This window comes from Cariama cristata, unplaced genomic scaffold, assembly GCF_000690535.1.
Source record: "Cariama cristata isolate BGI_N322 unplaced genomic scaffold, ASM69053v1 scaffold41776, whole genome shotgun sequence".
Lineage (NCBI taxonomy): Eukaryota > Metazoa > Chordata > Aves > Cariamiformes > Cariamidae > Cariama > Cariama cristata.
Genome location: NW_009621147.1, coordinates 6,765 through 19,630, shown reverse-complemented (window position 1 = coordinate 19,630; position 12,866 = coordinate 6,765). Strand labels below are relative to the sequence as shown.

At 46.9% G+C, this 12,866-nt stretch overlaps 1 protein-coding gene across 1 annotated transcript; it reads right to left on the bottom strand.

Annotated features, from left to right (window-relative positions):
• Positions 1-107: 107 nt before the first annotated feature.
• LOC104162990 (calcium/calmodulin-dependent protein kinase type II subunit gamma-like) lies at positions 108-10,470 on the bottom strand (the record flags this gene model as incomplete). The annotated part of the gene is made up of 5 exons (XM_009701850.1): positions 108-233; positions 4,070-4,118; positions 4,787-4,831; positions 6,458-6,526; positions 10,438-10,470. Coding segments are annotated over 5 exons (322 nt in total), but the record flags the coding sequence as incomplete, so codon positions are not given.
• Between the last annotated feature and the right edge of the window lie 2,396 nt (positions 10,471-12,866).

Genomic DNA, 12,866 nt, shown 5'->3' with positions numbered 1-12,866 from the left:
GGGGGTGAGGGGCACAGAGGGGGAGAGAAGAAGGGGCGGGGCTTTACATCTACGGTAACTAGCATTAGTTGCACTACTCCACTACTGCTACCCAGCTGCTGACTTACACGGTGCACGGTTAAGTACAAAGGGAACTACTGGAGTTAGCAAAGGCTCCGACCGAGCACGCTCTAACTCCAATGTCTGCCCTGGGCTGTCCCAGGCAAGAAGCTTCTCTTCACAAGACTGTGTAGCTGCAAAACAAACGTAAGCATTAAAATAATAAACAAACAGAAACCAGAAAGCAAAATAAAAACCAACAAAGTACAAACACACACAGCCCCAGTCCCGGTCGGCACACAGAGACATCCACATCCCAGCAACCTCTACCCGCTCTCCTGCCTCTGTCACACGTCAGCTGGGCCGGACGCTGCCCAGAGGGGACCACCCTGGCACCGTGCAGAAGACCCCTCTAGGAATTGCACTATGCTGTGGATGCAGTTTGAGGGTGACCTAAAACACTGGTCGGAGTAGTGACAGAGCAGCACGAGGGCAAGTACGAGACGTGAGTGAAAGAGAAAGAAAGGCAGGCATCCAAATCACGGCAAATCTCAACTTGGAGGGGAGCGGGGTGGGAGAATACGGCCCCACTTGGCAGAGAAGTCATTTGGCACTCCCCAGCGTACCAAGCAGGGCCTGGCTACAAGCAAGAGGAAGGAGTTAATAAGGAAGGGGTGCTGGACAGTTCACAGCAAAAAGGCCTTCAGAAGAGATCATTTCCCTTCCATTCTGGCTAGGCAAAACACCTTTCCCATTGCACCTCACGAACCAGCAGTTTGACATCCTTAGAGCTACTTCAAAAAAAAGTAACAGAGAGGCTCCGACTGCTGCATTGTACGAGAGACTGGTGCTGTGCGCAGGAAACCAGGGAAGGAAGAGAGGAGGAGACAGAAGAGGGCATGCCTGTTCCTTCCTTCCCAGACTGGCCTGAACAGAACCAAATATACCAGAAATTCCCAATTCACATTACGGATCCTTCCATTATAGCTTTAAACAGTCAGGCAGCTAGTACGTTATCTCTGTGTAGAGGAACGGCTGGGAACCCCACCTAGATTTTCTCCAACCTGCTAGCTTTTTTCATATCCATTTTCAGGGTTTTTCAGCCACAGGCTCCTCTACAAAGGCAGCCAATTCAGGAGAGATCAGGCAGGCAGTACCATAACTGGCAGACCAACCACGGTACCAGCTAACCCAGCTAGCAAGACAGACACGCAAGGTAAAGCTCACAACAGAGAAATGCCCCTCAGAGCCAACATTATCCAAGGATTTTCACTCAGAGCACCTGACAACGGATTCAGAAATGCTATGGGGTCTTCCAGCAGCCACAGCCTCCCTTCTGAATCATCCTTGAAGCAGTCTGTAAAAACTGGTTTTCGTTCCTTTTGTACTTCCTGAGCACCATCCACATCTGGGGTGCTCAGAAGTTCTTGACAAGCGAGACTGAATTCAGCCTCGCACATCCCCTCTGTAAGCAGACCTGCACCACTGACTCTATTCACCACAACGAAAACTAAGAGACACAGTGACTTGCCCGAGGAAACCCTGAAAGGCAGTGTCTCTGCAGAGAACTCCACGTCTTGCCCAGATGAAAGCAAGGGAATGAAATTAGCTAGGATGAGGTTCCAGGTTTCTTCCAAAAAGGGAAGGAAAGGCTTGGAAATTTTCAGTGTGCAAAGGAGCATATTTTGCAGGAAGGGAGATGATTTCTTTTTATTCTGGAGTACTGGAAATGAAAAAAATCAACATTCTGGAAGGAAGTTGAGGAAAGGAAAAATCTTGGGAAAGGAGAAATGGGAAAGGTGGAGGGAGGGGTGGGAAAAAGATGCCGTGAAGCACTGCACCCCTGGACTTACTGGCTGAGAAACAGAGAGAAAGCTGGGACTGCATGGACTCAGTCTGTGTTTTGCTCTCACTGTGCCTCCGTCCTTCAAGCACTGAGCTGCCGTCCCCGGTGGAGAGAGGGGGAGCTAGCATGGCAGGGAATTAAAACACAAACACAAACAAAACACGCAAGTTCAGTAAATAAAAAAAGAGAAAGGAAATAGAAGAACATTAAAGAAATCACAATGCTGGGCACAAAACATGCAGGAGTATCCTCCAGGGCAAAACCAAGTAGACAGCTCTACAACATGGACCTGCTGTGCAATTTAGAATGACACTGGGGCGGGGGGTGTGCTGCCTTTAGCCCCACCACAGTGCAAACAACATATCCCTGAGGCAACTGTCACTGATGGATCAAAACAATGTCTCCTACACCACAGCAGAACAGATCTGCTTAACCTGTTGTCTATTGAAAATAAGAAGTTGGCAGAGGAATTGCACAAGCATTTCCCTTTTCCCAGAGTCATGGCTATGCAGAACACCGAGAACTCCAACACCCCCAAACCTTTTGGTCTATTTAGTTTTGCTTGAGTGCTTGCTTAGCTTAAAACATGGAGGGCTAGGAGGTGAAAAGGAACACTGGTGAACACTGCTGAACACTGCTACACTTAAAACTGAAGCACTAAAATTACCAGAGGTGGCCATAGCAGAAACCATTAACTGTGCAAGCTCCTTCCCTCCCAACCACTATTCAAATGCTCCCTTCTATTAAAATCACAACAAAATTTTCTAACCTCTGCCAAGAAAAAAACCCTCAGTTTTGATTTGCAGCAATGTAGCCCTATACAATTCTTCATAGATTTCGCCCTGGCCAGCTGCCCTCCTTCCCCGCCACCTTCTGTTCCAGTCCTAGCCTTCCTCTCCTCACAGCATTCGTATTCCTGATTTACAGGACCCGTTAGCTCAACTGGCTCAAGCCTGGGATCTCTCCTGAAGAAAAGCTGCCAAAGGAGACAAGGTTTCAGACAAGTATCTGTTCCAGACAGACATCCAGTAGAGATTAGATAAATCCATTTCATTACCACACTACCAAAACCATTCAGTTCCCTTCCCTCAAAGCTAGGCTCTTGAACCACAGATTACTCTTTGGCAAAAAGGTGGGAGCTAGAATACTGTCCTGTAATGAGGTCAGGTCTTATCTGAAAAAATCTGTACTGCAGAGCGCATTCACTCACTGGCATGCATTTCTGCTCCCTCAGAAGCGGAGCCAGCAGCTTGTGATAAGCCACGGGAAAAACATCAGGAATTAGCCCAGCTGACAGAGGTGACATTGCTGATACACCACAGGGTCAGCATTGATTTTTCCCTGGATATGTAACTCAGATTGACTACAGGGAGAATGAGAATACCTCTGCCTCAAAATGCAAACTATTAACACATTTGCCTCAGAATGCAAACTGCATTCGCCCATCCCGAACCTGCTCATTCAGGAAAATGTCTGGTTGTCCTTCTTTAGAGAGGTCAGGAAAAGGACAGCTGCTCAAACAACAAGAGCAGATACAGGTCTCAGAGTTCCTTCATCTAAAGAGTTTTACAAGCACAGAATATTTATGATATGGTCACTGAAAGGTGTGAAATCTCTTCTCAGCCTCTCCCTCTACTGATATCTCAGTCAAGTACATGAAAAAACATTTCCATTCAGAGATGACAGGCTGAGAATGATCTTCATTTTAGAAACAAAAATAGACCCAAAGAGAAAAAAAAATGAAGAGGGAAGTGTGTGCATGTCATTAAAGAGATTCCCAGAAAAGGGTGAGAAGGGAGACTGCGCAGTAACAGAGAGGTTTCGGCTCCCTGTGACCTACAGGGAAGCACAAAACCACAACCAGGCTCCAAACCTCAAGGGATCGGTAGGGATTTTCCACGCCTAGAAATGGAGTGGAGATGAACAGATTATGGTATGTGCAGGAAAATAATTCCAACTCTGAGACAAATCAGCTCAGGGCAAACAGTGTTTATATACCACAGAGGCCAAGTCAGCTGGTTCCCCAATGCATGGTTCCACTGTGACAGGAATGACAGTGTCATGGCGAATTTATGAACTGAGTCAGACGCAGAAATCTGGGTAGCTAGTTCAAGGCAATGATCGAATCTCTAGGATCCTCTGCCTGCACTTAATTGTATTAGAAATTACAGGCAAAACACCTACCTTTCAGATCCTCATCTTCAGTCGTGGTGTTACAGCTCTCTGTGGAACCCTGCATGGCAGAACAGAGCATTATCAGGCATCAGCAGTCGGGAGCATGAGTAAATAGTTCGATTTGTTTGTGAAGAAAGATGGGGAAAAGCACAAAAACATTGGCAGGGATGGCAGGGAGAGGATGATACAAGGAAGATTTGGATGGAAGCAGGCCAAATATTAAGCAAAACTTAACAGCATCTCTGCTCAGCTTTTGCGCGTTCAAGTCGTTCAAGCCGTCCACCCAGAACTTCTACAAGGACAGAAGATACCAAAATCTGTCAAATGAGATCAAATGGGAGTTGCTTCTGTTTGGAAGAATAACAGCCACAAGAAGCTAAAGAAGGGCTCCTAGGCTTTCTCAGAGGAACAGGTCTCCATTTCCAGAAGAAAAAAAAAAAAGTAAGTGCGTGAATGCCTGTATCTTCTCTCCCATCCCACATACAAAAGAGAGCGGTGATTACACACCGCAGTAGGAAAGAGATTATAATATTTGAACAGTTGCCCCTACTCAGCCTTTTCCAGAGATCCAGAGCCATACAACACAACTGTCCCAGTCTACTGCCAGTAGTATTCAGGGGCATGCTACAAACCAGACGTCAGAAAGGTAGAAACCAAAGTAAGACACACGAAGACAAGAACGACAAAAGAAGCGGAGGTTTCTCCAGCAACACTCCCATCCCTTACCTTTATGCCATCTGTAGCATTATGGACAACAGTTGTTTGAGGCTCCTAGGAAAGGATGGAAGAATTATTAAACTCCAGTTCCAAAGCATTCTCTCATTTGCTTTCACTCCCCAGCAAGTGGAGAAAAGGTGAGTAACATTTAAAAAAAAGTTAAAAAAAAAAAATCAAACCACAAACTCCAAACAGCACACGTGTGCTTGCGTGCGCACACACTTCCTGCACAGAAGGTTTCCTGAAGAGAGAGGCTGCACTAAAAGCTACAGTCACAAGGAGACAAAGCCCTCTGCTTCCGTGCAATTGCCCCTAATTCCCAATTTGCCTCCAGTGAACCAGGCTGGCACAAACACCAGACGGCAACCGAGCAGCCAGTCTGCACCCTCAGCAGCCGTTTATGAAGTAACGGCCCCTCAGCAGCATCCTCACTGGAAAATGCTTCAGAAGAGGGAGAGTGGGAGGAAAGGATAATACTGGGCTGGGGCCTTTGTCTCCCAGTGTTTTGGAAAGTTTTCTGGGTATTTTATCCTAAAAAAGGGACATTCATAATTTCCATAATAAAAAGGGGATAAGTCAGACCACCTCAATGCCTCTCAGAGAGGAGTTGCTAAGGGAACCAGGCTATGAAAAAAGGCACATTTTTCTAAAAGTCTCTAAAATGAGATCCAATTTCAATAATGACAACAATAATTAATAATTTAGAAAGGCTCCCTCAGTATCAAAACCATCATAAACAAAGCCAGTGAAGCGAAAGAAGAAAATTATGAAGTGTCCCAAGAACCCTTCATCCTACAACAAACAACAAAAACATCAAATCCCACCCTCCCACCCCCAAAAAATGCCAAATCCAACTCTCCAGAGACACACAACAAAGAGCAGCTACCAGGCCTATGGGTGCTAACCAGCTCCTGCACTCATCCCTTCATTCCCAGGACAAGACTTCAGGATCCTGTACCATCTCCTCTCACTGCTGTCACTCTTGCAGGGTGGCTAAGTGAGGGCACCAGGGACTGTGATGGTGCAGCGATGTACACTGACCCGTCTGCCTCCATCACCCATTGCACTGCTGCCTGGTCTTCCAAGCATACTGAGGCAGATCACACACCGAGCTGTGCCGTTAAATGTACAAGGCACAGGGCACCCTATGAAGCACGCTGCACACAGCCCAAACAGAAAATGCCAGCCCAGCAAGTCAGTGAGCTGCAGAGGATCAACCACACAACTGAGCAGGCCAAATGGGCCATCAAGGGATTTCTCTAAAAACCCTTTGCCTGCCCTTTCTTCGGTGGTGTCCTGAACTCCATCCTCCATTTTTTAAGTGTTGGAGAGTAGATGGAGCTTGCCACTTTCTTCTTCCAAACTAGCCCCCCCAAAGCCAGCAGGAACAGTTGAACGGGACACACAGAACTATACAGGGATGGCACACGGGGAAGTCCAGGCAAGCTGCGATCCCCACATCCAACCACAGCTCTGCTCAGCACCCCCACCCCAAAGCCTGTGAGGCTGTGATCAGGCCCCACAGCAGCACAGGGACACAGAACGAAGCCAAAACACAAGCTGAAACAGAGCAGCACAAGCAGCACTCGGGATGGGGGGGGGGCGGGGAAAGGAGAGAAGCGGAGAGGACAGAATCAAAATTAAACCAAACAGGAAAAAAATAGCAGTTGGGGAAGATACCATGGACGTCTGCACTGGGGGTGTTTCTTTTGCAGTGCTTACTATACTGGTTTTGTTGTTGCTCTGTGGCTGAGACAGAAAAACATGGTTTTAGTTCCCCCGCTGGGCAGCAGAGGCAGCAAGAAAATGACAGTAATTGCTTCAACCCCAACATCTCCTCAGACCCCCCCCTCCCCACAGGCTCGATCACCAAGAAGAGGGAGAAAGGAGGAGTGCTGCCCGGGTCGCTGGACATCATCCTTCCCTCAGAGGCAACAGATGTTGTAAGGAATGTATCAAAACCCAAATGTGCATGGACCGCTAGAGCTATAAGGAAGGAAGGAAAACAGAAGGGGAAGAAGGCAGCAGCCCAAAGGGATGGGGAGAAGCCTGCAATGAGCACCAGCAAAAATATTTGGTGAAGAAGAATGGAAGATGGCAGCAGTCTCAAGAGAAAGAGACTACAGAAGTGAGAGACACACAATAGTCATAGTGCAGTCTCAAACGCGACAAATGAGAGCTGCGTCTGAGGAGTCCCAAAGTGTGCAGGAACAGTCCTAAGTATGTGATGATGCTGAGGGTCCCAGGGAATCTCCTGATGCAAGAAAACATGTGGTCAGCCCTAGAAAAGGTAGAGAAAACGTGAGGTGTGGTGGGTTGTGTCCCTGCTGTGACTTGAACAAAGAGACTTCAGGACCAAAATATGGAAAGGGATGGGGATGGGACACAAGGAAAAGGCCATGTAGTTCCCCAAGTAGCAAGTCCTCTGGATGGTGACCAGTAGTTTTTCATCTTTCCCCTCTTCAGTTTCTCTTGTAGCTGTGGTAGAAGAATAAAATCTCCATTTCCTGCATTCACACAGCACGACAGCGAGGCAGTCACCAGCTTGCTGCAAAGAAACGTCCCATTGAGTCATGTATGTCAGCCACATGAGGAAAGAGCAAAGTCTATGTTTGTAGGAAGCCAAACCTGTGTCCACTAGTATATAGTTCCTAGCCCACAAATCCAGTCAGCTGTTGGAGAATTAGGCCCACAGTTACACTGCTGTGTAACTCCCACCCCAGGTATATAGTTCTCTTGCTGCCAGACACCAGCAACAATGTCAAAACCAGCGCTGCTGGAGCCTCACTTAGACCCCCTGGTTTACAGATCAGGGGTACTAGGATGGGAGCTCACAGCACTGTGACCTCCTTGCAGATGCTCTCTGTCCCACCGTTCTTGGGGAATTCAAACTCACGCTGCAAAATATCAGGCCCTCATCAGCCAGTAACCACCACAAAGAATGCAGAAGTCAAATGTTGAGCTGGAAAACATCTGCCAAAGGTTTAATTATGTCAACCAGAGGTTGAGACTTCACACACACCTACTATACTTCAGTTTTCTTCACAAGCAGCATGCCTTGGCTTAGCTATCCCTTTTGGGAGGGAGAGAAGAGAAGCAGAAGAGGAAGATGAGGTAGGTGGAGAGGGGAGGAAGCAGAAGAGAGAGGCAGAAATAAATTCTTTAGAAGTCCATGGGGGAAAAAAAGGAGCATATGACACACTCATCCCCAAAGCCAAGAAAGGAGAAACACTTCACAAATTACTGTTTACTGCCTCGTCCTATACGTCCCCGCATTGTCCTAAAACTGGCCTTCCAAGAGCTTTGCTTCCTGCGTGGTAGAAGAGATGACAGGCCGCTGTGGATGTAAGAAAGGAGCAGATCAACCTGCAAAAAATGAATCCCAAGCTATTTTTGTGGCACAAACACAACCAAACTTCTGGCAATGCCTGGGTCCACCCCTCCACGCAGCAGTGAGGTTCCTGTACTTCTTCAGAAACGGTGATCCTAATGCAGAGATCTATCTTCCAGACCTCTTCCAGTGAGAATAGCACAGCCCATTTTTCTTAATCCACTGGGATAAGAAGATAAAGTTAGCATGAAAGAAGCTATACAAAAATACTTCTGATTTTTTGGAAGGCTTTATAACTGTGGCCAAATGGGGGGAAAAAAAACCAAACCAAACCAAACTCAAACCATCCAGGAAGCCACTGTTCTGAAAAAAAGTTGACAGCGGCTTGTTATGTGTGGGACGTCAACCTACAAAGTGCAAACCCACACACCCCCAAAGCACACAACCTACCCTCCAGGCTGCACTGAACACCCAGTTCATCCATCATACTCTTCCCCAGCCAGTGGGCCGAAGAAGACCAAGTATCATGTTTGCTAATCCAGAATCACATAGCATTTTACTCCAGGACAGAGTCCCAAAGAAATAAGAGGCAGAAGACTTAGCCTAAGCATTTTTCACAGCTCTTTCTCAGATGGAGGTATTTGACATACTGAGCTTCCCACACACACTCGTGTCTTGTGGCCACCTAACCAACTGCCCTTCCCTAGCAAAGACTGGCCTGCCCATCCCAGAGCCCCAGGTGGCACAGCCAACTCTTACCCCTCCTTCCCCTCCTACTGCCAGCCAACATCACAGTCACTGGGCAGGCTATGATCCCTGGTAATTCACAGCGGTACAGCTCAAGTTAAGAGGCCAATCATCTAAAAAGGTGCCAGGCCCTTCTTAAAATCTATGTAACAGGATTAGTTTTGGCACAGCAGTTGGCAGCGCTTCCTGAGCTAGACAAGAGACAGACGGACAGGCACAAACAACACAGAGGGTGCAAGAGAAAGAAAACAGACCAGTGATCATATCGCTAGGGACACAATTTCTAGCCAACTAAAAGTAAGTACCAACACATGGGCCGTCTCTGGTTATTCAGCCACCTTCACTGCTTCCATGTTTTCTGAGGCTGACGCTTCCACACTTTACATATCCCAGCTGCTTTAAAACAACATGCAGAGGGAATTGAAGCATTGCTGGCAGCGGGCAGAAAAGAAGGGCAAGAAAGGCACAACGAGCTCCTGCCCTGGAGTTTCATAAAGGCAGGGCTGGTGAAAGTCAGTGCCTTACATTAGATTTTCCAAGCAGTACTTTGGGATTACTTTTTTGTGTTTACATAGTTTTAAGCTGTCATTGAAGGAGGAAGAGCAGAAATATCTTCCAGATAGTAATGTAGGAACAAATTATTCTGCTTTCGCAGTACTATAACATTCCTGTTCCTACCTGCAATAGGGGAGAAATATTTTCTGTTCTTTTTCTGTGTGAAGGAGATAATGCAATAACTAATTTTTGTATTTTAGTTACAGTTCATATCTCAGTGCTAGAGTCAAAGGCATCAACTAATGGGCTGTGTACGACTCCTTACAATACGGCACTGGCCAATTTTCTTTTTGCTCCCTCGAGAGTGGATTTGACTACTTTTCTGACAAATTCTATGGATCTCAAACATCTGGATGGATGAAAAAAGGAAATGAACAGGACAGGGAAGGCAGTTACTGGGTATTTGGTCATGCTCGGATACATAAATGAGATCAGGATGAAAGGAAGTTTTGGATTATAAAGGCTCTGACAAACCTTTTCAGTAAGTATGCTAAAAAAAGAAGTGACCGGCAACTCTGAGCTGCCCGGCAGTGCTGTGCCCACACACTTCATCTGAACAGTGGAGCCCCATCAGTCTCTGCCACATTTGGAGCGACTCCCAGTTTGTTCTACACTGCAGGGCTCCCACCAAGGATGACGGCACCAACACCAGGCAAAGCACCTGCTCCTCTTTTTGGCACCTCTGCAACAGAATGACAAAGCCCCATGTCCAGGCAAGGCACGCATCTGCTCTGCTCAGCCCAGGAGAACCACTGCCTTTTTTCGTTTCACACTCAGAGCAGGCAAGGTCAAACTGCATTGCCAGCAGTTGATTTTCTGCACAAAATGGGAACTGTATGACTGGCTGGGAGCCAGACGATCACAGGGCCCTTTTAGTGAGGACATGGACCTTTCAGTGCACAATGATCCCCCCTGCCACCGCCCCCCTGCACAGACATGCTATGTAGGGTGATGAGCACAAGCCGAGCGTGCATGGCATGAGAATGGCGGACGCACGAATCGCAGGCAGCTTACGGGAGGTGCTCACCATCAAATGCACACTGGAGCTCGACTTCCTTTTCTGGACACACCATTTTGAGAAGGGAAGAGAGGAGATGAGAAGAAAAGCACAGAAACTATTCACACATTAGTGTGCCAGCAAGGGCCCCCCTGCCAATAATGCTCCCCTAGGGGCAGGTATAAGCAGCAGCAGAAATGCACAGACACGTGAGAAGGTGCAGAGAGAAGTCACCATTACAGAACATGACTACACACCAGGGGAAAGGGCAAGGTTGAAGACCCCCATTCACTCAAACATCGAGGTCAGAACATAGGTGCCCCACACACTGACACAAGGAGAGGAGAAGACAGAAGAATATATATGCACAAGACGTGGGATGCAAGGGGGTGCCTCTGTGTGCTCTCCCACCTCATAAAACTGCGTAGCTTCCCCAGCCACACTGAAGAGGTAGGCAGAACCCCCCAACGTGTTCACATTTGGAGGAAGCAGAGGTGTGTTTGCAGCGAGAATCAAAGGGTAGGGAGGAGGACACAACTGGAGGGGCATCCCCAAGGGCTAAAGAAAGAAGAGGGAACTTCTGTGTATAGCATGGAGAGAAAAAAGGCTCCCTTGTACAGAAATTGGAGCTGATTGGAAAGGCAAGGTGCACCCATGCTCAGACATAGAGGAAAGGCAAGAAAGACAAAGAGGCACTCAACGGCCAGAACACCTTGCACTCTCAGATACTGGGAGGAGAACAAACAAGGAGCAATCCTCAAACGCTACCCAGCCTTCTTGGACTCTACTCTTGTTCAAAGGCATCTTCATTCATCTTCAAAGAGACCTTCACACCAAACCGCAGTCTCCAGTAAATCAGGCTCAGCATGCATTTCTCTGCTCTTTCACTACACTCTTACCATCATCCTGTCCAAGCTGAGCCTGGCAAGTCTTTCAGCATTACAATCCTACTCCTTCCCTCTGCTGTCTCCACATAACGTTTTCCATCTGCCCTTCTCCTTTGGTACTATCTAGGCTATTTCTCTGCTGCTTACTACAGAGTCTAGCTCACAGAGTAGTGTAGGACAGCACATCCTAGCCAAAACCCACAATGACACGGGCTCAGCTACATAGCTCGGGCCTGCTGCACACTACCACAGCCCACCTCTGGAGCAGCCCTTGAATGCAGTACAGGCCATGGAGTGTACCTCCCCATTTCATACACTTACTGAGCCCTCACAGTTTTCACCTTGAATACTGCCTTCACACCAGAGCTCGAGCACACATACAGACTGGCATGTCTTTGAGAGCAGAGGTGGCCATGTTCACCTCATACGCTGAACTACATTCCTAATCACACCATACAGTCCAGAATCACGCAGCCACTGCATTAACAGATTCAAACTAGCAAAGCTTCTGCCTCATCTGATATTTAGTTCCAGTACGGACAGACTCCAAACACTGATCTGTTCAGCATTTGGCTCACCAATCTTCTACTTCATGGAGACACAACACAGGGCTTGTCATTACCTGGTTTACAAACTTGTTCATCTTCTTTTAGGACAATTTACCTTCTCCACAGGCTTTTCCTCAAACTAAGGCTAAAATAGGATGTACTACCAGTGCATGAATACAATACTTTGACCACCAACAACCCAGAGGAATCCTTGTACCCAGTAACAACGGGGAATTTTTAACTGGGAGAACTGGAAATTCACACCAGCTGAGAAATTGCTCCGAAACTTCAGTTTTTATTTTCAATGTATCCTGTAAGTTGCAGCAGACAAACAGATGCTATATGGATACTGCAGGGAAACTTATCTCTAAGGAAGACAGTCTCATTGGAAGTTCATACAGATTTCCAATGAGTTACAGAAACAAAAAAAGGGGCATAAAACGTTAAGAGACAAGCAAATGTTCAATATGAAAGGAGAGTCAACTGAGCCATACAGAAAACAATCACCCTTCTATATTAGAGGCACAAGTATCACTGACACAGGAGGAAACAGAACCCTCTGCAGATCAGAATTTAATTAGAGCACTATCTAAATTTAAAACAGCGTTGGTCTATTTAACATGTCATGATGTATTGTAGAAATCCCAGAAAGCACATTATTACTGGCTACTACAATAACAGGGGGAAGAAAGTCAGCTAGGCAGTATGAAATGGCTGGGGAGTGAGGTCTGTGTTAAGAGCAGAGCATGAAAGTACTACTACAACTCAAGACATGTTGGGTAATGCCAACATGAGGCACCAGCAGTAAGTGCTAAAGCATCAAAATTTATTAAGTCAAAACATACTCAAGGAAATTACTAACATCAGATCAGTCTCCCAATCCCCTCTGCATCAGAGCCATCTATGTCACCTTCCCAAGGTGATTAGCTGAGTGAGCAAAACTTTTTGTTCTCCTTGTAATGTGACTGCAACTTAGCGAAGTTAATAAGTTAACAGAAGTTTAGTTACAGACAGAGTTTTTTCA